Source organism: Balaenoptera acutorostrata, chromosome 6, assembly GCF_949987535.1.
Source record: "Balaenoptera acutorostrata chromosome 6, mBalAcu1.1, whole genome shotgun sequence".
In the NCBI taxonomy this organism is placed as follows: domain Eukaryota; kingdom Metazoa; phylum Chordata; class Mammalia; order Artiodactyla; family Balaenopteridae; genus Balaenoptera; species Balaenoptera acutorostrata.
Genome location: NC_080069.1, coordinates 6,188,547 through 6,212,549, shown reverse-complemented (window position 1 = coordinate 6,212,549; position 24,003 = coordinate 6,188,547). Strand labels below are relative to the sequence as shown.

The following is a 24,003-nucleotide window of genomic DNA, read 5'->3' as shown; positions in this document are numbered from 1 at the left end:
TCTTTCTACTACAATCAGTGTTGAAGGGAGTAGTCTTGGTGTGGTGATGAATATAGTTCCCATCCAGTTGGCAAGTAACAATAAAAGATCCCATTTTCTCTGTATTTTAAGCATCAAGTGTCTGTATATATATATGTGTGTGTATGTATATATTTATAAATAAATCTTTACATATTTATATAATAAATACATATATCATTTCCACACATATGCGTGTGTATATATGTGTGTGTATATATATATATACACACACACACACACACACATATATATGTTTGCAGTTTGGTAGAGAAAATTTTATGTTATAAAAACAAGATACATTTGCCAAACTTTCCATCTTGGCTTCCTAGTTGCAAGAGAACAGTTTTTGTTTGCATCACTATGAGCCAATGAAACTGACTCATCACAGCCACAACTAATTCCTGGATCCTTAAAGATGTTTCTTGAAGACACAAAAATTATTTTTAAGTTGTTTAAAATTTTGGCCCATGAATACAAAAACAACCCCCAAAACAGCTGTATTTAGTAATGAGCCAGTGGTTAAATGGGCAAATCAGGCTGTACACTTAATACTTTACTCGTTTTTAAGGAGCTTATAATTAGCAAGATACCCACACATGGGTATTCAAAATTGAGAAGAAAAAATTTTCCATTCTCTACTTTGGTGTCCAGTTGTAATGAGACTTATAAATAAAATTCTCATGCTGAATTACAATGTTTCCCCAGAAAGTCTTGATGATTTTCCCTTCAATATAAGGGATTTTTGTTGCTGTTGTTTTTTTTAAAAAAAGCTCTTACCTTCCTATTTTTTTTTTTTTTTTTTTTAAAGGATTTTCTTATTTATTTATTTATTTATTTATTTATTTATTTTTGGCTGTGTTGGGTCTTCGGTTCGTGCGAGGGCTTTCTCCAGTTGCGGCAAGCGGGGGCCACTCTTCATCGCGGTGCGGGGACCGCTCTTCATCGCGGTGCGCGGGCCTTTCTCTATCGCGGCCCCTCCCGTCGCGGGGCACAGGCTCCAGACGCGCAGGCTCAGCAATTGTGGCTCACGGGCCCAGCTGCTCCGTGGCATGTGGGATCTTCCCAGACCAGGGCTCGAACCCGTGTCCTCCGCATTAGCAGGCAGATTCTCAACCACTGCGCCACCAGGGAAGCCCCCTATTTTTTTTAGTTCTGTACAGTCCTAAGTTTTTTTTTCTAAAGCCCCTTCTGACTTGCATTAGGTACTTTTTTGGATATGTGATCTAAATATATCTAAAATAAATTGTTACAGCCAGAAATGAGTTGATGGTGTGCTCTTTAAATTTAGATTCTAGTTAAGATGACTTTGGCTGCCCTTGGGTCTCACTACAGTGGATAGATCAGTGCCCCGAATGAACACGGCCCCTGCTAGGGGATGATCAATCCTCCCCAGCCCCAGCCCAGACTGCACGCTGGGCCACCTGACTTGCTGTGGCCAATGAGAAGCAGGCGGAAATGACGTGCACTTGTGAGCGGAAGTGCTCCCGCAGCTTCCTTCCCTAAGTGCTGCAAGGAGGACACGTGGTCCGTGTAGCCCTTTGCCCGATGCACAGGTGGAGAGGAGTGTTCTCTGTTCAAAGGCCCCAGACCCTTCTGTTTTGAGGACATTGTAACTTCCAGAAACCCGAGAGTTCTGAGCAGCCAGCTCTTTTGTGAGGTTTTATATAAATTAGTTAAGTATTTTGTCTTTAAAAGAAAAATTATAACTCAGAGTTTTAATTACTGAATATATTGGGGAAAGAAAACAATCCAAGTTTTCACTTAAGTCAGATTTACCAAATGCTGTATAGTTTTACCGAGGATAGGACTGACAGATGTTCAAGGGTGTTTTGAAATTGGGAAGAGTAATTAAAGACCTTCTGTACTTCTGTCCAAGAGTAGCCCCAATCAACGACCCTCCCCACGCTGTAAGCTAAGCAGACCCTATATGTAATTGCTTTTAAAATGTGTCACAAGAGGCTGTTAGAGATTTGTAACAACAGAAGCACTGATCACAAAAAAATTAAACTGGACAAAAAACTTAAGCCCCCATTTTGTTCTTTCCTCGGGCCAAGCAAGAAAGCAAGATTTTAGAATGGGAAACACCTTTTGGTGTATCTTCACTTTTTTTTTTTTAAAAGACTATTCTGAGCTTTTTAACTTGTATTAATAACATAGTGGTTCTTAAAATCAGTACAATCATAGACATGGGATTTCTCCAAGTTATTTTTGTAGACTTAAGTTTTGCTAAATCTAAAACATTGTTGGCACCAACAGTATCACTTAAAAACATATTTTCAAATATTTATTTGAGACAGGAATAGTATTCTTAATGAAAATGATCCCGTTGTAGAAAATTGCAACCAAGGTGTCTAAGCTAAAGGCATTTGATGACTGAAAATTTAAAGTTATACATTCCCTGCTGTAATTAAAAATGATTAGTTGAAGAAAGTGGTAGGTCATATTTCTGTTTCTCTCCATGCTAATATACGTATACAAGATCAAGATTCTGGTTGTGTCCTTCCAAAAACAGCAGAGGTTTATCCAGACTGCAAGAGTTCTAAATTAAGTTTTGGAGGAAGCTCTTGTAAAGCCATTTTGAATGGTATTTTTATGCTGCCCATGTTCTGACTTCTTTTCTAACATCATATCCAGTGGTATCACTACTTATATACAAAAACTCTCTGCAAAACTCACTTGCCAAAAAGCAGATATCCTGTTGTTATTGAGTTGTCTGTGCTCTTTGGTCAGTTTTCAAAGGTTTCAACTCAGTTTTAGGACAAGCAAAGAAGAATAAATAACTGCCCAGATTTGGGTTTTAGCAGCATAATTACATGCTGCTTTGGGGTCTGAGCTATAGCATTATCTATCTTTTGATATTTACGTCATTAAGAAGATATATTCAGCTTACAATAATGGATCTGTTTGAAGAAAAAAATTTTAACTTAAAAAACCCCACTTATCTGGAAAATCACTGCTCCATCTCTCTCTAGCCAAGTTGAACCAAGACTAACCGATGTCTCCCTAAATGTGTTAGAGCTTGCTCCATAAAGAGAGTAAAAAATAAAACACAATTTCCTTCTATTCAATATCTTAAATCAAACCTAGAACAAAATAAGCTTTAGTAGGTACTTTCTTTTATAAATAAAAATAGTCCATGGTTTCTGGTCAAATTCAAAATACATTGAAATGCAAAATACAAGCTATTAAACAGGTATATAGGTTTCAGTATATAGATTTGGACGGAGCTTTGGGTGGCATTACAATATACATGCCATTGCATTTTTTTCAGTCATTCAATAAATTACCTCTACGATTAAATTTTTATAAAACCCAATGCCCACAGAATTGGTATAGTATAAGACCGTGGTTAAATACACAGACTTATGAGCCTATAGATTTGGATGCAGCTGTTAATTACTACCTCTGTCACCGCTGGCAAGTTACTTAACATCTCTGAGCCTCAAGTGCAAAATGAAGATGAACAATATGTATCACAAGGCTTACTGTCAGAACTAAACAAAATAATTCACATACAATGCTTAGCATAGTGCCAACTTGTTGATAATAGATGCTATCAATAGATGCTAATTATTAACTTCTGAAGACTATTTTGAGATCACCTTTTTGCAATTGCTTATAATTATTTTATAGACAAAATGTCGATTCCATAGCCATTACCTTTGCTACTGAAATCATCAATTAACACAATTTCTGCTAAGTATTTCCTTGGAGTCCTTTTAATTACGCTGTGAACTGTCCTCATGAGGGTGGACCACCCTTCGTTGTGGAAGACGATGACAATGCTGGCCGTCAGCAGGTTCTCATCATAATGCCAATACTTGCATCTGCAAAAGGAACATTTCATCATATTTATTCAGAGGCAATCTGCAGTGTTTGGTTCCAAACTTACTATGACTACGTTTTCTGGTTGGATGAAATATTATTGACTTAACTAAGGTAAGTGAATGAAATACATTTTATATTTTCACAGAAACCCAAGGTAGAAGAGAGAAGCTGCTATGAGATGAAGTTACTCATATTCAAGCTACTTCTTCACCAACCGGCACTTATTATTATGACAAAGAGAACTAATTTGTGAATTTATGCTTCTCAGCTGGGGATGGTATTAAGGTTTGTTTTCCATGACTTCAACCTCAGTTTATTTTCTGCTTTAAAACTTGAGCTTCTGGCGCAAAGGATTTATTTCACTTGCTGTGAATAAACCACTGTATAACTGTGTTTGAAAGCTGTCCTGTTCTAATATGGCTAAAACATTCAGAAAAACATGAAATGGGCTGAAGTGCAGCATACGAGAGACATTCCAAAATTAACTGTTGGATGAATAAACAAAGTTCTAATAGTGTTTAGAGTTATTAAATTGACTAAAGAAGGGTCTTTAACTGTTTTATGCAAAATTACTTCAAATAACTGTAGCAGGAATAAAGTTGCCAGAAACCTTTTTCTAGTTGGAGAGAACCCCCCTGCCCCCGCCACAGTCGGCCCTCCATATCTGCCAGTTCTGCATCTTAAGATTCAACCAACTGTGGATCAAAAATATTGGAAAAAAATTCCATAAAGTTCCAAAAAGCAAAATTTGAATTTGCCAGGGCAACTATTTACATAGTGCTTATCTTGTATTAGGTATTATAAATAATCGATTGAAAGTATACAGGAGGGTGGTGTGTATAGGTTATAAGTAAATACCATGCCATTTTATATAAGGGACTTGAGTATCCACGGATGGATTTTGGTATCCGAAGGGGTCCTGGAACCTATCCCCCGGTGGATAATGAGGTACAGTTGTGTATGTATTATGCATATACAAGCATATGTGTATACACATATATGTGTGTATGTACACACACCCACCCACTTTTTTCTGTTTGGTTATGGGAGAAGAACAAGACAGTAAGAACACGACAGACGGATGAGAACACTCTGAGACCCATGTTCTTTCTGCAGGAGTTAGCTTTCAGAACTAGCATCTGGTGCCTATTACCTTCTCCTTGGTAAGTGGAAGGGAAAGAGTTTTTTTTTAATCCCAAAGTTTTTCATGGAGGAGTGAAAAAGCTTGTTCCCAAGATTAAATTTAAAACCATAAAAGCAGCAATTAACATTATCAGCTTGATAACCTATACCACCATTATCTAAAATAGGACCTGGCCCAACAGAGATGCAAACAATGTTTTCTCCGGGTGTTTATTTCCCTTTCAAAGTAGTTCTCAATTGTCTGTGTTCTTAGAGGTTGTTTTTATAGAAATACAGACTGAGCCTGGAATCCATTCAATCTTATTTCTTACATCTGCATTTTCTTGTTAAAGGAGTAGTAAGTACCTGCTACGTTCTGAGCTAGGCACTAGCTCAGCATCAAGGAGCAGACATAGTCTCTGCCCTTGTGAAGCCCACCGCGAGACACGGAGCAAACGTCTGCACTTTCTCTGCGTGTGACAGTGGGGAAACCATGGTGCTTTGACAGGTGGCCCTCATTCAACCTCAAGACAGGTGGGCAGGAAGGCGTCCTGGAGCCATGAGGCGAGGGTGAGACCAGAAGGATGATTTAAAAAGTACTGACACCAAAGAAGTGGGGAGGAAAAGATAAAAGCACACAGTGAATTGTGTGCATGGGATTCAGATAAAAAATGAATAGACGGAAGATCTATATCTTTGGAAGGTAGAATTAAAACATGAAAAAAACTGAAGAGGAAAAGTTACAAAAAAGGGCATTTGCAGTATAACTGCAAATACCAGCATATACTTATTATGTGTCAGGCACTATTCTCTGTGCTTTACTTTTATTAACTTATCTAACCTCCCCACATCACTATGAGGTTAGTACTATTAATGTCCCCATTTTACAGATGAGGGGACTGAGGTCAGGGATAAATGACTGCCTAAGATCACTCAGCTAGAAAGTAATGAAGCCAGGGCATAAACCTAGGCTGTCTTGGGTTTATAAGAAATCTTGTTAAAAGTAAAATGAAAGAAAAAGAAAAAATACTAGCTATACCTATCTATGAATGGCTAAGAATTGATCTAAGGTCTAAGAACTGATACTGACATTGAATATAATGTCAATACAAGGCACACATCGAGCTTATTATTATGTGATGGGAGCTCTCTCCCCTCCCCCTCTTCCCTGCCCTTTGTGGCCTGGAGATAACCCAGGAATGGGGAAGGGGGTGGGGGCATGGTAGCCTTTGGCAACAAAGAGGGCTTTCCAAGGTTGGGAGGGGACACATGCTCTTTCAGAGTACCAAGTTAAAAAATACAGCAGTGGAGGGATGCAGATTTTGAAAGAAGATGTGATGAGTGTTTCTGGAGAGAAACTAACCTGGGCAGGTACGTCTAATTTTGGAAGGGTAGGGACAAATGATCTCCCTCCCCGAAACTGCAAAAACAAGCAAACACTCTGATGGAGATTCAGGCAATAATTTTCTTCCCTGAGTCTAAGCACTGGGCCTAAAGAAGCAGAACTGGATGGGAAAGACACAGATTTTGATTTACAACAGACACCAGAATTGGTGAAAATATTTAAGTCATGGAAGGAGATTTGGAACTTGCTGACTTCTAAGGCAAAAGATGACAGCTTGGGAAAATGAACCAGATAAGGACCTTGAATGGGAGACTGCAAGGAGTTGGAAACAGAGGGAATGGAGGAGGGGAGGAAGGGGGAAAGTGAAGACGAGAGGGGGCCCACAGGGGACACCTTCCTGTCCCAGGGACTGCTTGGGCAGACCGTCCATCGGAAGGTCTGGACGTGCTACCTTGCATTCCTACAGGACAAGGGGACAAGAGCTGGAAGAGAGTGTGTTCCCAATTTCTCCATCTTCCCTCACCTCTGTACGGTTTGGAAATAACTCCAAAGATGTAAACTAGGTTATGTGCCAGTAACGACAACTCTTGGTATATATTTTTCCTATTTTCTTTGTCTTAAAAATTACCAAACAAAAGCAATATTTTTTTTCAAGTCCGTCTCTTAAAGTAAGGGAAATAAAAGCAAAAATAAACAAATGAGACCTAATTAAACTTAAAAGCTTTTGCACAGCAAAGGAAACCACTGACAAAACGAAAAGACAACCTACTGAACGAGAGAAAATATTTGCAAATGATATGACTGATAAGGGGTTAATATCCAACATATATAAACAGTTCATATAACTCAACATCCAGAAAAACAAACAACCCAATTAAAAAATGGGCAGAAGAACTGAATAGAGACATTCTTCCAAAGAGGAAATGCAGATGGCCAACAGGCACATGAAAAGATGACCAACATCACTAATCATGAGGGAAATGCAAATCAAAACCATGAAGAGATATCACCTCACACCTGTCAGGATGGCTATCAACAAAAAGAACATAAATAACAAATGTTGGCGAGGATGTGGAGAAAAGGGAACCCCTGTACACTGTCGGTGGGAATGTAAATTGGTGCAGCCACTGTGGAAAACAGTATGGAGATTTCTCAAAAAACTGAAAATAGAACTACCATACAACCCAGCAATTCCACTCCTGGGTACATATCTGAAAAAAACAAAAACACTAATTTGAAAAAATACATGCACCCCAATGTTCATAGCAGCATTACTTACAATTGCCAACATGTGGAAGAAACCTAAGTGTCCATCAACAGGTGAATGATTAAAGAAGAAGCAGTATATATATATATATATATATATATATATATATATATATATACACACACACACACACACATATACATATACATACATACCTACAATCGAATAGTACTGAGCCATAAAAAAGAATGAAATTCTGCCATTTGCAGCAACATGGATGGACTTGGAAGGCATTATGCTAAGTGAAATAAGTCAGAGAAAGACAAATACCATATGATATGACTTACATGTGGAAGCTACAAAATACAACAAACTATGTGTATATAACAAAAAGAAGAAGACTCATAGATATAGAGAACAAACTAGTGGGTACCAGTGCGGGTGAGGGGCAGTATTGGGGGCAGGGAGGTACAAATTGTTGGGTATAAGATAAATCGGCCCAATGATGTACTGTACAACATGGGGAATATAGCCAATATTTTGTAATGACCACAAATGAAGTTACCTTTAAAATTTGTATAAAAATTTTTTTTAAATAAAGCTGAAAAAAATTACAAAAGCAATACACACTTTGTTGTACAAAATCCAAACAATACAGAAGTGTATAAAGTAAAGGTAAAAGCCGCCCCCCTTCCCTCTCCCCGACAAATCTCACCTCCTAGAGGAAATCATTGTTACTAGTTGTTGTGTTTAGACATTTTATGCTCATGCAGACATATAAATGTATGTCTGTGTATATATACAGATATATTCAGGTGAGTATGTATAGATTCTTCTTTCCCGTGAGTATGTATAGATTTATCCTGTTACCTAATTCTTTGCAACTATCGCACAACATTGCCAAGTATGGCTGTTCCATAATTTTTTTTTAATTAATAAATGTTTTTGGCTGCACCACGCAGCTTGTGGGATTCCAATTCCCCAACCAGGGACTGAACCCCGGCCTTGGCAGTGAAAGCCCAGAATCCTAACCACTAGGCCACCAGGGAACTCCTGGCTGTTCCGTCATTCATGTGACCTTTTCCTTACGGACAGTTCCGTTGGCTCTACGATGTGACCATGATCATCCTTATGCATCAATCTCTACACCCGCCCTTGCCTGGAATCCTTCCTACAAAAGGCTCGAGACTGTAAGGTAAGCTCATCAAGGAGACGAACCTCATCTGCTTTGCTCACCACCATCTAACACAGAGCAGTCGCTCGATAAATATTTACTGAATTGCTCTAAGGGTATTTTTGAAATGCCTCTAGCTGTGTTTTCTCCTCTGCGTAATGTCCACTCTCCACCCCGCAGTCCAACTATTTTGAGCTACTGTCAAGAATCAGTCAGTCCGTATGGCAGGTGGAGACAGATGCTCTTCTAGCAGGAGGGGGAAAATCTGGAGGAAGACCAAAATAGAGCAGATAGTCGATAGAGCAGGATAAAAGCAGATGGAAGGAGGGGCTCAAGCCCGGCCTCCCTTTCTGAACTGTAGGGGAGAGGCCCAGCGGGGAGGCTGCAGCATGGGGTAGAGATGATGATGTGGGCATGCGGGCAGGGGCAGAGCTAGGCAGTCCCTTCCCACCTCTTCTGTGCAGTCTCCTTGGCTCTCGATGGAGCCAGAGAGCGTAGACGTTTCCACCTGCTGTCAGCAACAGAGTTAAGAACCAGGGCTGCCAGGATCCAGGACGTAAGGAGTAAGGCGACGTGCAGGGAAGCGACGGGGTGGACGGCTTAAGCCGGAGCCTGGCCCGCGGCCTCAGAGGATGCCCGCTACCCGTGAGAGCCGGAGGGGAGATGAGTGCCCACAGGGGGGCAGGCGTGGGGAGGGGCCCGCAGGCTGGGGGGCAGCAGGTGAGCAAGGTCAGTGCACCTGGGAGCCAGGAGTGGGTGGCAGGGGTGGCGGGTACCGGCCAAACTGCCGCCAACACCTCGAGGACACGCCACCCTCCTGTCGCCCCGACGCTACAGGAGAAAGGGCGAGAGCCCCTGGGGCACGGGAGCAGCCGGAGGGGGACGTGCACGGCAGGCGGGCATTTGCGCTGGGAGAGGAGGCCGCCGGGAGAGCGCGCGGGTGACAAGTGCCCATGACGATGCAGAGCCTGGACCAGGAGACTCAGTCCTGAGAGAAGCACCCTGTGCTGAGGTCAGACCCCCGTTCTGCAGCATTTCTCTCACTTTACTGCCATAAAATCTGTAATAAGCTCCAGGAAGAAGGAGGGCCAACGGAAACACGATGCCACCTTGAAACGGATGGGTTCTGTTACAGACTTCTGAGTAGTTTCTCCTTTCTGGCACTTTATCTTCCAAGAGACCTCGAAGACCCTCGGCACCAAGGGCATCGTGCCCCGCGCTACTTACTGCAGAGCTCTCCGGCCGCGCGTACTTACAGCTCATGTACAATGTTGTGTTCGTTCCAGGTGTACAGCAAAGTGATTCAGTTATACATATATATACATTCCTTTCCATATTCTTTTCCATTACGGTTTATCACAGGATATTGACTATGGTTCCCTGTGCTCTACAGTAGGACCTTGTTTATCCTGCAGAGTTTTTCTTGAAAGTAATTTTTACAGAATATTTCCAGGGCCCCTATGGGGTGCCGGGTGCTTGTATCAGAAGACAGGAATGAGGAAGTTCATAGTGACCTTTCTGTAACTTAGAAAGTCAAAAGTGGATTTCATAACCGAAAATGACATGCCTATTAACAATTTCCTTCCATTTTCTCTGTCCCAGCTAGGTTTTTTTTAACATCTTTAGTTTGATATAAAGCCTTTATGTATTTAAGCTTTATCAATAAATAATATCTAATTCAGCAGACTACGAAAAACTGGTTACAGTTGGAAGGTTGCTTGGCAAGCCTGAGATCTGATCATCTTGCTGGTTTTTTTTTTTTTTTATTTTTTTATTTATTTATGGTTGTGTTGGGTTTTCGTTTCTGTACGAGGGCTTTCTCTAGTTGTGGCAAGCGGGGGCCACTCTTCATCGCGGTGCGCGGGCCACTCACTATCGCGGCCTCTCTTGTTGCGGAGCACAGGCTCCAGACGCGCAGGCTCAGTAATTGTGGCTCACGGACCTAGTTGCTCCGCAGCATGTGGGATCTTCCCAGACCAGGGCTCGAACCCGTGTCCCCTGCATTGGCAGGCAGATTCTCAACCACTGCGCCACCAGGGAAGCCCCATCTTGCTGGTTTTGAAAGCTCCATGCATGCTCTTCCACAGTAGGGATTGCTGAACAGACTAAATTCAGACTCAGGCCACCTCTCCCATGACAGCTGTAGGTACAATGACCACGTCTCTTCTTTGGGTCCCCTGTTCTCACCCCCAGGTAGACTATTCCCTTCTTGATAATATATTCTTTCTTTTGACTGGGCACATAAAATTGAAGCATGAAAAATTATTCTGTATTTAATCATTTTCTCAAAACTCTACCTCTATGCCTTGAAGAGCTTGTATCCCTTTCCTTGATTATTAGAAACTCTAGGATGCTCTACTTATTTTCCCCCAATGTTCTTATCAATCCTTCTTATCAGTCAGTCTTCCCTTGAAGGTCAAAATTAAGTCTGTACTAACAGAACCCATGCTTCCTCCAAGATGAAAATGTCAGCTAATCACCACAAGTTCTGCTCATAGCTGGAACAGTGTTTTCATATATTATGTTAATATTCAATACACATTGGTTGATTTGATTTCAAAATTTTTTCTAGGAATACTCCTCTTCACAATGCTGTACTACATCATAGAATACCACACATTTTCTTCATTAATGAATTAAGTATTAATGAAAAGGAGAATAAGAAATCTTTAACTTGTGCTCCACTGGGGTTGAAAGTCAAAATCAATGAACACAGGATTAATGGTTGGTTAGGCAAAAGTTTTTCAGGATGAAACTCAGTAACTGAGGAAGCACGGTGTCTGCCATGCTCGCTCTGGCACGCTCCATGTGGTGCCGCAACTGGGAGGCAAGAAACCAGAACGGTATGAAGGCAGGGACGATGGGTGGCTTTAGCTCATCACGCCTGTAATCTCTATCAGGTCCATACTTCCAGTCAGCTCAATCTAAACTAAAAACCACATGCTGGCCACGTGTGCAAGCTTTTTTTTTTTTTTTTCAAAATCATTCAGGGCCACTTTGGACAGAGGCTCTGATTCTTTTAATTTTTTTTTTTTTTTTTTTTTACTTTTACTTATTTATTTATGGCTGTGTTGGGTCTTCGTTTCTGTGCGAGGGCTCCCTCTAGTTGTGGCGAGCAGGGACCACTCTTCAACGCGGTGTGCGGGCCCCTCACCATCACGGCCTCTCCTGTTGCGGAGCACAGGCTCCAGACGCACAGGCTCAGTAGTTGTGGCTCATGGACCCAGCCGCTCCACGGCATGCGGGATCCTCCCAGACCAGGGCTCGAACCCGTGTCCTCTGCATTGGCAGGCAGACTCTCAACCACTGCGCCACCAGGGAAGCCCCCACGTGTGCAAGCTTTTAAGCAAGTGCCCTGGTTCCAAGCGGGTAGCTGCATCTCAACTTCATCTTCTGGGGCAGAGAGTTGAGGGGCTCAGGTTTGTTTCACGTCCAAGTGACCAATGAGTTGGAGAAAAAGGGGAAATTCCTAGCAGAGCAGAATGACTTGGACCAGAAATTCTCTAGCTCATCATGGCTGATTCCTAAGGCAGGAAGCTACAAAAACCCACTGCTTTACGTATTTCACAGAACAAGCAGCAGGACCGTTATCTGCCCAGATCGCTGGTGGCCTCCTGTGGCCGTGGGCTCTCTGAAAAGCTTGTATCTGTCCTATTTCCATTTCCCCTAGCCTCCTCTGGTAGGCAGTTTCCTGGCGTCCCCACAAGTAGTGGAGGACAGCTGTCCAGTCCTTACCCATGGCAGCTCAGCCGTCAGTGACCCTCAGACAGTCACAGCGCAGTTGGAATTCACAGCTCCAAACCGCCAGCGGCTTCCTAAGGTTACATGGTTGTTGGCCTCTGCAGCAACCGTGGATCGTGTACAAAAACCCTGGGGCGGGAACCTTGGAGGACGGCTTCGAGAACAGCTCCATCTCTGCCGCCCCACCGATGCTCTGGCTTACTTAGTGTCCTGACAAGCCAAGCAAGTGTGAAGGGCACGCTCTCCACGAAGATGGGTACTTCACAGGTGGCAGGTGCCAGAGCGGCTCCACGGGGAGACTCTGTCCCTGTGGTGGGGACGGGAGTGGCAACAGGGACCTCGGGCCAAGGGTTTGGGCAGCGCTGGCTGGTAGGCAGCAGCAGGAAGCCCCCTGCATGGAGAAGTCCGGGAAGATTCGTTCCCAGCGTGTTCAACAGCTGGCTCCAGAGCTGGCTGGGAAGAATCTGAGGGACCTGAAATTCTAGCACAGTGGCTAATGTTTGAGCCAAATAAGTGGTATTTTTCGTATTAGTTACTGTGATCCCATTTCATCCCAGGCTGAGGAAATGCAGTTCTACTAGCTCGTATGGTACATACACGATCATACCTGAATAGTCCTGCGGGGGCCCCTCTAGACCACATGATTCGCTCAAAGTCACAGCTAGTGACAGAGGCAAGATTTAGAAACGAAGCCTTTAAGATTCTTTCCCCTAAACCACAGATTTACCAAGAATTACTCACCAATATATGCTTAAAAACAAACAGGAGAATGAATTCCTTATTTTTGCTCAACACCCAGGGGATATACAGCCATGAACAGACGGCCGCACTCAGCTCTGTGGAGTGATTTGTGCCTGATCCCAGGGCTGAGAATGCCAACTGCATCAGGGCAAACTAAGAATGTTGACTCTGTTGCTGGGTAGCTGTCTTCAAATGATCTTTTTTTTTTTTTTTTGAAAAGGAAAACATACTCGGACAGATGTGTCCACTTAATGATCTGAAATGTCAAACCACAATTTAGGGAAAAAATCTGGCAGAGAATCCTAGTACTGGACAAATGTTCTTGTACATTTCTCCAAAACTCCCTGGGAAAAGAGAAAGAATATTTCACAGTGGAAGCCATATGCTTCTAGCTATATTGGACTCTCATTTCACACACGAGCTTTCATGCCATATTCTGATTTTACAGAAGCACCAGCTTAAACACCAATATATCTAAGCTGAGACAACCACCACTACCAGGTATAAGGATCTGGGTGCTACGGCATGGATGTAAACGACGCTAGGGGCATGAACCAATACAGGTTTGCATCTGTAACTTACTTTTATTTTATTTTATTTTTTAATAGAACTTCATATTGGAGTATAATTGCTTCACAATACCGTGTTAGTTTCTGTTGCACATCAAAGTGAATCAGCCATACGCATACACATGTCCCCGTATCCCCTCCCTCTTGCGTCTCCCTCCCACCCTCCCTATCCTACCCCTCTAGGTGGTCACAAAGCACCGAGCTGATCTCCCTGTGCTACGCAGCTGCTTCCCACTAGCCAACTACTTTACATTCAGTAGTGTATATATGTCGATGCTACTCTCACTTCACCCCAGCTTCCCCCTCCCACCCTGTGTCCTCAAGTCCATTGTCTATGTCTGCCTCTTTATTCCTGCCCTGCAACTAGGTTCATCAGTACCATTGTGTTTTTTCAGATTCCATATATATGCGTTGGCATACGGTATTTGTTTTTCTCTGACATTAATTTATGCTGCACCTTATTCCACTGCACCACTGGAATTCCACTGCACTTTGGAATGCTGCACCATTCCAAAGGACTTCAAGCAGCTTACAAAGACACACAGAATACAACAATATTACAAAACTCTAAAACAGGAGGGGGGAAAGATGGATAAAGAAAGAATGAGAAGAAAAAAGAGGAAGCAAAAACAAGATTTTAAAAGTGCAAATGAGAGGGCCAAGGGGTCCTGCGTGCACAGTCCTGGGGCACCATTCACAGAGAAGACACTCAGACAGCACCCCCTGAGCTGGGCAGCAGGGTGGCCTCGCACCCCACCGCCACCCCGTACTTCGAATGGATGGGCCACAATTTGGCTTGAATTTTCTAGCAGGGAAACCTGGTCAGGACTGTGTTTAACAAACCAGTTGTTCGGAAAGAGTACAATATTCTTGGCGTGAAGACCAGCTGGGATTTTTTTTTCCAGGGGGCCTCCTTATGGTAAACGCAGTGATGAGCTTCCCTGGGCTGTCTTCCTGGAGGCTGTCAGTGGAGACCAACGGCACTGCACCAAAACACAAGTCAGTGTGACAGTTGTGCGGAGACCAAGTTGGGAGTTTAAGTTCAACACTGATTTGAAGATCACACTTTGCAAACATTCCTTAAAATGTTTACTGAGTATTTGTAGTGAGGTGGATGGACCTAGAATCTGTCATACAGAGTGAAGTAAGTCAGAAAGAGGAAAACAGATACCATATGCTAACACATATATACGGAATCTAAAAAAGCAGTACTGATGCACCTAGGGGCAGGACAGGAATTAAGACGTAGACACAGAGAATGGACTTGAGGACACGGGGCGGGGAAGGGTAAGCTGGGACGAAGTGAGAGAGTGGCACTGACATATATACACTACCAAATGTAAAATAGATAGCTAGTGGGAAGCAGCTGCATAGCACAGGGAGATCAGTTCGGCGCTTTGTGACCACCTAGAGGGGTGGGATAGGGAGGGTGGGAGGGAGAAGCAAGAGGGAGGGGATATGGGGATGTATGTATACGTATAGCTGATTCACTTTGTTATACAGCACAAACTAACACACCATTGTAAAGCAGTTATACTCCAATAAAGATGTGAAAAAAAATGTTTACTGAATCATGTTTCAGTGAAAACATGAAAAAATCCGTTTTCATCCCTGAGTGATTATATGCCTTCTCCATGTGCTCTGATTTCAACAAGGAAGTCACCTTGACCACATGGAGGACCCGTATCTCCAAAGGCAGATTCTGACCCTGGTAATGACGGAAAAAAAGATATAAACTTACAGGGCAGCATGGTGACTTTAGTCTGGACTGAGCAAATAATTTCCCCACCAGAGAACTGTTAGGTATTAAAGGAGTTATCAATATAGGCCGTAGAACATTTATTTATGGAAGGTCTTAAACATTGGCTGATACTAATGTTCCTACAGCAAAATGAGGATATATATATATACACTAGATCATTTTGTGAAGACTCAACTATAAAACTCTGAATATAGATGTGAAAAAGAGTACATAATGTACAACAGCGAGCATTTATTAATTCGCAGAACAATTCTGGGGCTATAAGAATATATGCAGTATGTTTAGCGATTTACCTTCATAAAGGTATTAAAAAGACATGTTGCCGGTTTAGCATGTAGTATAACTGATACATATGTGATGTTTAATAAATATTGTGGAAGAGGAAGTGGGTAATACTGTTTCTAGAAATCAGTAAAGTAGTCTCCTTCTTTTCCTATATTAACTGAATTATCTTCTCCCTTACATCTTTGCTTCACTGTAATTTTCCGGAAAATCAAATCCTCCAGAACTTAGTGAATCACCAAAAGTAAGCTGAAGTTAGTGATCGAAAGGGTTACGCTCAGAGATGGGATGTTATTGTAAAGGTAAGTTAGCGACAGGGGATGTTCATTCTCACCCTGAAGGAGGCAGACAGATGCCAGGAAATCTCCAACCACCACTTTGGAAAACACGGTAGTTCATTAAACTCTGGCAAAGGAACTCAAGGACTGAACAGCTGTGAGATCACAAGTGAGCTGACTCATCAATTTGCTAACTTTTCTCCTCAGAGGCCCTGGGTTTGTAATAGGTGTACAGATGGGCCACACACACGGGAGACGATTACCAAAAAGGAAAGAAAAAAGGGAAACGGCAACACGAATCTGATCTGTGTTGGGTGGCAGCTGACGGAGCAACGGGGAGGACCAGGGGTGTGTTGGACGGTGAGAAGAATCAAGGGAACGCCACCAGGCACGAGGCAAGGGTTACTAATCCTTTGTTCTGGCTGGTCCACGGGGAGCCGTCCTGCTGAATAATCCCCGTGCGGCACGAAGACAGAGCCAGCAGCTCGGCCATCACAGCAACGTCACCGCAGGCAGGGGACCCGTGAAGGAAGGTGGTCCTTCCTGCACGGTGCATCTGTGTAGAAACTCCTGCCTGGCTGCGAGGTGATTTTTATTTTCTTCTTCTAAGTTTTCTATTCAATATCTATACTTTCCTCTTTCAGAATACTTAGGAATAAAATGGCTACTTAAGACAACTACAAGTGAACAGAACATCACTTGGTAGCTTCGAAAGCTTCACAAGCATCTAACCCCTGGGCAAGAGGTCTTGTCCTGGTACCTCTTTTCTAACTAAAACCATCCCATGAAGGCTTCCCAGACCTGGAGTTCCCCGTTTCCCACGGCATTCACCCAGTGGGCGGCTTTGCCCCACTGCATCTTTTGTAAGCAGTGGGGGGGGGGCACATTTTATAAAAACATTACTATTTATACCCATTTGCATTTTGATTCAATAGTAGGATATTGGACAGATTTGCAAATTAGACTGCAGGTGCCTGTGTTTCACTGCTGCCATTTTTCCCTCCTGATACCAGCTGGTTAATTATGCCATCGAATCCCATCACCCTGTTACACTGGTAGAGCAGGGGGCGACACAGAACGGGGTGCAGGAGGACGGCTGTCCCCAGAGCAGACACCTTGCCCAGGGGGGGAACGGGACGCACACACAGAGATGTGAGAGCTCGGGGGGAAGAAATCTCGTGTGAGGGCCGGCTGCCAGCTCGTGGAGATTTATAAATCGAAACAGGAAAGCTAGCTCTTCCAAGTGCCAGGATAGTGTTTCCAGCATTCCTGAATAAGTATGTTTAATTATCAGCATTTTTAGACAGGAAGTATTTCATGTGGTAGAAAAATTATACTTCTTCAAAATCCACCCAAAGTCTCAGAAATCAATCCTAAATATTCTGAAGCAGTTTTTAAAAATTGTATACATTTTACAGCAATCGAGATGTGTTCAATTATGTTGCTCAGGGGTAAAAAGGCTTGCCTTTTAAATTCCTCTCAATACCCTAAGCGGACATCACTGGTTTAACACATACGCCGACCCCCAGTTCCCGCACTCTGAGCCCCTCTGACAGGCCTGGCCACGGGCCCACCGTGCTTGCCCGGTGTCTGCCGCCCGGAGATGAGCTTCATAGCACCCAACCCCACGATGACCTTTTATACTAAGGCCTTCATGAGCAAGGAAGCCGTTTCTGCAGCTTCCTCATTTCCTAAGACAGTAGGATGCAGAGACCATTTTCTCCCTGCAATTTCTATTCACAAAACACTGTCATTAAAAAATATATTAGGCATTTTTTTCCCCTAAGCTGCTAAACTCAAGACCTCAGAGGAGCAATTTAATTGAACCCTGTGGCTATGTAACGTCTTGTTTTCTGAAGGTGATGCCAGTCTGTTAAGTCTTTCTTCTGGGGAGCACAGACAACAATAAGGGTTACTGTCACAGCTGAAAGGAAACAACTTTCACTGTATTTACCTCCAAAGTATTCCCACTTTAATTTTAAAGATTTCTCCCTGAAAGGATCCATAGCCTTACATACCGCCAATAACAGTACTTTCCTGTACCTCTGCAGAATTGTTAAAAACTAGTGGCTATACTTCAAAGTACATTTCATTAACATTTTGTATTTTCCGGTTCTAGAAATATGCACACATGTACGTTATCTTGCTCTTTTCTGCACAGGACTTTTGTAAATAATTTGCCCACGGGACTTCCCTGGTGGTCCAGTGGGTAAAACTCCTCACTCCCAATGCAGGGTGCCCGGGTTCGATCCCTGGTTGGGGAACTAGATCCCGCATGCCGCAACGAAGACCTGGTGTAGCCAAAATGAATAAATAAATGAATATTTTAAAAAATTATTTGAAAAAAAAATAACTTGCCCACAATCAGCTGGGGGCGATATCTGTAGTTTTACTGGATGCCGCTGGTATGTGAAACCTTCCCAGCACCATGCCTGCAACTTTCCCTTCTCAAAAGCTGTCCATCCCTTTTCCTGCATTATGACAGCTCACTTCATGGCCATGGCCCATTAGACTGTGCTGTGCTCCTCTGAAATGAAGGCTGAAGTAAGAGTCAGGTGGGATGGTCTTTGTTTATGTGCTACTGGAAAGAATTTCAATCAATCACTTCTCCTGAGGAGGAGGGGAGATAAAATCTGAAATTAATAAGTGTTCCTGATAAAAAGTCTAGGCTAGTTACTAGGAAATTAAACAGACTCAATACAGCATCTAACCACGTGGGTGAGTGATGCACTGGGGCCTGAGAGTAAGGTACTACCCCTTTTACACGGTCACCGGTACCTGAGAAACTCAGGTTAGGTCTGCTCATCAACTGAGACTATTTCAGCACTAAATCTAATAAATATTCTGAACAGTGCAGGACACCTCCTGGTTCATGGCCCTTGCGCTGACTGCAGCAGCCTCTGTGAGCCCGTCCTGGCATGATTCCAGCTCCTTCCTAAGCCCCTTTAGCAAGAAGACAGTAAAGGAGGTATGGGGGGAGGGGCGGGAAAGGAGGGGTGGGAGGCAGAAAAGAAAGATGAATGAGGCAGGGTACACTGAATCACAACCAGGCCAGTTTATTTCTGTTCTTTGAATGGAAAATCTTAATAGTCTACGCTTTTTGGTCTTGACATTTCTAAAAGCCACTGTCAGATTTTCTTTCTGGCGTAGATTAACAAGTAAAAATATTTGGTCTATTAGAATTACCATTTTTCAGTGTTACGAAGATTTGCGCTTACTATAATGGGATATTGGGCACTTTGTCCACTAACTCTATACTAAATATTTCTGTGATTAACCTGCACTCTGTACTCAAATATACAAAAACACAGTGGCTCCTTATTATTCGTGGGTTCTGTCTGTTAATTTGCTTCCTCTCTAAAACGTATCTGTAACTCAAAATCAGTACTTGGGACATGTTTGTGGTCATTTGAGAACACGTGCAGGGCAGGGAAATGCGAACGGGTGGGCACAGGACGACGCTCTTACTCTGGTACTGTAAACATGTCCTTTACAGCGTCTGTTTAGTCTACTTATTTCTTATTGTGTGCTTTTGGTTGCTGATTTCGCTGTTTAACGTGGCCCCCGAGGTTGGGCTGCAGTGCTGTGTGGGGCTCCTATGTGTGCGAGGTTGTGCTGAGCCTGATAGAGAAAGCGTGTGTGTCAGACAGGCTTCCTGCAGGCATGAGTCCTAGGGCTGCTGGCCATGGATCCAACGTTATGACGCGACAGCACACTAAATAAGGTGCCTTTAAATAGAAACACACATAAAACAAGGTGATGCACAGATCAGTGATGCAAAGGTGCCAGAGGCATGTGAGCACCTATCCCTGCGTTTCCTCCGGCAGTGATGCTTCTGTATCCCCGACCCTGTGTCCGCAGGGACTTTATGAGCCTCACCCCCATGAATGATGAGAACTGACTGCCCATCAAAATGCACACGCACAGAAGCTACATGTCAGCGGCCAGCTGTGAAGCCTGTCACTCTGGACTGCCCACTACAAAGGGGAAGCATGGGGGGTGGGTGGATTTCTATTTACGGGCAAACGCTTCTGGCTGTCAAAACAACCTGCAGGGTGTGAGAGGTAGAGACTGAATTACATTCTCTCCATTAAAATTAAATTTATGCTTGGAAAACAATTACTAGACCAGAGAATAAAACTTTAACCAGTAGGGTCATAAAAAGTCACGGTAAGCTGGGAACATTCTGTAAGATATTCAGGGATCCTTTGTATAAAAATGTGCCCTGAAAACTGCAGGAAGCTGCCGAAAGAAGAGAAAAAGAGATTGAGAGATCAAGAAAAGAGAGAGAGACAGAGAGAGAGAGACAGAGAGATTTTCAGCACTTAGCAGCGGTAGGAACAGAGAAATGAGCCTGTGTCACTGGCAAACCTACCCTTTCAAAGGACAATGTGGTCTCTTGCTTAGATGACAGTATAGGCTCCAAAGAAGCTCAGAGTCAGAAGAAATACAGGGGTAACTTGGAGAACAGATTTGTGTTTTTAGAAATGACAAAGGTGTTTATTATTATGAGGTGTGTGTTCACATACTACACCCCAGAGCCCTGATCTATCTTAATTCTTTCTCCCCTTCTCCTAACGATGCACATCATAGACTCAATCGCCCCACACCTCCCAGTAAGTAGTTCTTCATCTGATGTTGACATTAAGCGCCTTCCTCTTCTGTAGCAGGGTGACTGCTACCTCTTATGTGACGGTGAGGGTGACGCGCCCTAAGGATGAGGCTGAACACACACCTAGTGCGAAGAGAGACCCTCGCAGAGCGAGAGCTTTTGCAGGGTCTCTGCCACACCAGGCGGGGGTGACCTCCGACACGTGGGGCTCACGTTACCGACTGTGTCACATGCCTTTGACGTTCTTCATCACATTTAATGCTCACAATCACTTTATGAGCCGAGTACTATCACCCACATTTGCCAGAAGAGGCTCTTCTGACCCCTCTCAGCCCCGCCTCTCTGCATCCGTGGGCCTGGGGCTCCCAGCCACCTGCGGCCCCTCCTCCTTGGGCTCAGGCCCAGCTCGCTGCCCGAGCCACTCCAGGGCAGGGCCACTGCAGAGCCCACTGGGTGGGGGGCTGCCAGCTTCGACACCCCTCAGCTGTGGAGATTTGCCATCCGGGAGGTCTACAGACAGTTTAGGGAAAAGCTCCCTCGCAGAATCTCCTCAGCACTCGGGTGACCGGGTTGCACGTCATGGGTGGGCCTGCCGGATCCCTTAACACCGACGCTCTGCTCGGGGACCACACCCACCTGGCCCTCTGCTCTCCCTGCAACGGCTTCTTCCAACTTAGATACAAGCAGAGGCCCTTTCTACAAAGAGTCGGGATTTTCAGTGCCTACAGTTAAAGACAGTCACTTTGCAATTGATAAGATACTCCCCTTTTACGTAGACGTAGAGAATGGACTTGAGGACACGGGGAGGGGGAAGGGGAAGCTGGGACGAAGTGAGAGAGTGGCATGGACATATATCACTACCAAATGTAAAATAGATAGCTAGTGGGAAGCAGCCACATAACACAGGGAGATCAGCTTGGTGCTTTGTGACCACCTAGAGGGGTGGGATAGGGAGGGTGGGATGCAAGAGGGAGGGGATATGGGGATATATGTATATGTATAGCTGATTCACTTTGTTATACAGTAGAAACTAACACACCACTGTAAAGCAATTATACTCCAATAAAGATGTGAAATAAATAAATAAATAAATAAAAAGATACTCCCCTTTTGTTCCTAAGTAGAACATTTTATTACTGCAAAGACGTTGCATAAACACACAGCACAGATAACATGCTTACACGACTCTGACGAGCTGACCTCCCTGGGCTTCTACGCGTGTGGAGAGAGGCCCGGGGAGACAGCACGCCTCCTGTGGCGGGTCACCCTGCAGACGTGCCTGCTCTGGATCTCCGGTCCCCTGTCCACGAAATGAAGGAGCAGTGACCTCTCCGGCCCCCTGTGGCTCTAGAATTCCGAGTCGATGGAATATTCAACAGAGGACGAGCACGGTTCCTGAAGTGCCCACGCCATTCCCTGTGAAAGCTGCCGTGTGATGGCGAAAGTGGGATCTCGGGCCCTGGTTCCCATCCACTGTGACTGGTGGTCTGCTAACCGTGTCACATCACGGGGAAGAGGTTGGTGAGGCTCAAGCATAAGCCACACGAGGAAGGGCAGGGAGCGATGAGCTTTTAGCACACAAAGCAAGTCTTTCATGCTCTAAAAACCAGGAATGTATGTATACACTTTGTGTGCGCAAAGAACACGACAAATATTCGCCAAACAGTAGCTGCCTCTGGAAGGGGAGAGAGGGGACCCCTTTCTCGGTCGATGTGGCAAAATGGGCTTCCTCCACCCCCGGGGCTGGCCCACAGGAAGGGTAACAGGGGCCGCTCTCCCAACAGGATTCCGTCCTGGAGATGCTGGCAGGGTTGGTCTTGGTGACACGGAATGGCTGATTGTGGGGGTTTCAAGGAGATGCGAGAACCAGAGCAGAGGTGCTCCCTAGGAAGCCGCTGGCAGAGAGGATTCTGCGGATTCTGTGCAGGAAACGAGCTAAAAACGCTGACGACCCCTTCTCTTGACAGATGAGGAAACGGGACTCAGAGAGGACTGTGGGGCGGTGTGTCCTCAGAGAACTCCCGCCCTGTCAGGACAGAGCTGTGTCATCCACACGTTACTTTATAGTGGACACAGATGGGACAAAGAAGACAATTCGGTCGTCCCGCAGGGTTGGCTCTGTCTTATCGATGACATTCTGTCCTGTATCATAACCACTCACGTCTTAGTCTTCGTTACTTTGGCTTTGAGTGCATTCTTCTGATTCCATTGTATATCTGCTCAAAGTTTTGCAATCATTAGAATAGAAATAATAAGTGCCTTCTGACCACTCAGGTATTATATAGAAGACTTTTTTTTAAATGGAAGAGGGGGTGAAAATAATCAATGCATGGCATGTCCTCAGGTTGCTACAGTTCCCTCATTAAAAACTTGGTCCTAAGACTAATTTTAACTCCAAAACTTAATTTTTTTGTCTATATAAAAATTGAAGATGATAAAGTACCATTTTTGGTTTGGTAATTTGCTTAGGGGGAAGGTGTTGCATGGACTAGCTTTATAGATGTCCCCAACCAATGAGTGAGCAGTTTAGAAGCTAACTTAGGTCACCTGAATCATGTCTGACCAAACATTTTCATCATGTTAATACTACTGACCTCATTTTATGATACATTTACATGATAAATTATATGATAATTTATATATCATCTCTAGAATTTAGAAAATATAGACAACTCGTGTACACTGTGCTATGAATTCCTGAAATTGTGATCAATACAAAATATTGATTTAACAAAGTACCCAACTAATAAACTGTTCAACTTTGAACCTTGGGGTCTGAATCCCTGTTTTCTCCCACGAGTTCCTTTTCTGAATCATTTAAATTATTACGATGACGGTAAACTACTCCAAATTTGGAGGCTGATTGCATCATACCATTAAAAACACTGCCGTCCCAAGAATAGTAAAGCCAGTCTTTTTTCTTTCTTTTTTTTTTTTTTTTTGACTATTACTTTATCCCTTAGTCCTATGTAATTAGTCTAGAGATAGGATCTCATTCATACTATCAGGTCACCTACCCTTTTGTAGATGTTCTAGCACTTTTGTAATATAAAATCAAGTTCTTATTTATCAGTTAATTAAAATAGAGTTCAATTAAATTTTGGATTAAGTAAGCATTTAATTATCTAAATCACTGGTAACCCTAGAATCTGGTGAAATTACCAATGAATCAGGTATAAAAGATCTCCTTGAACTTTATAAAATGTCATTGTATTTGTCAATGATCAAACTAGAGGATGACAATTTTTTTTGAAGTCTCATTATTTTCATTATTCATCTAGTTTATTCTAAAAATCTGTTAACAGTGGTTCACAAAGTATT

General features: G+C 43.5%; 1 protein-coding gene across 5 annotated transcripts in view; it reads right to left on the bottom strand.

Annotated features, from left to right (window-relative positions):
* GALNT7 (polypeptide N-acetylgalactosaminyltransferase 7) overlaps positions 1-24,003 on the bottom strand; it is a 123,466-nt gene that overhangs the window by 23,211 nt on the left and 76,252 nt on the right. For all 5 annotated transcript variants that reach the window (XM_057547707.1, XM_057547710.1, XM_057547705.1 and 2 more), the window contains one exon: positions 3,682-3,848. In XM_057547707.1, coding sequence (XP_057403690.1) covers positions 3,682-3,848 — 167 coding nt within the window. The remainder of the gene's footprint in view (positions 1-3,681; positions 3,849-24,003) is intronic.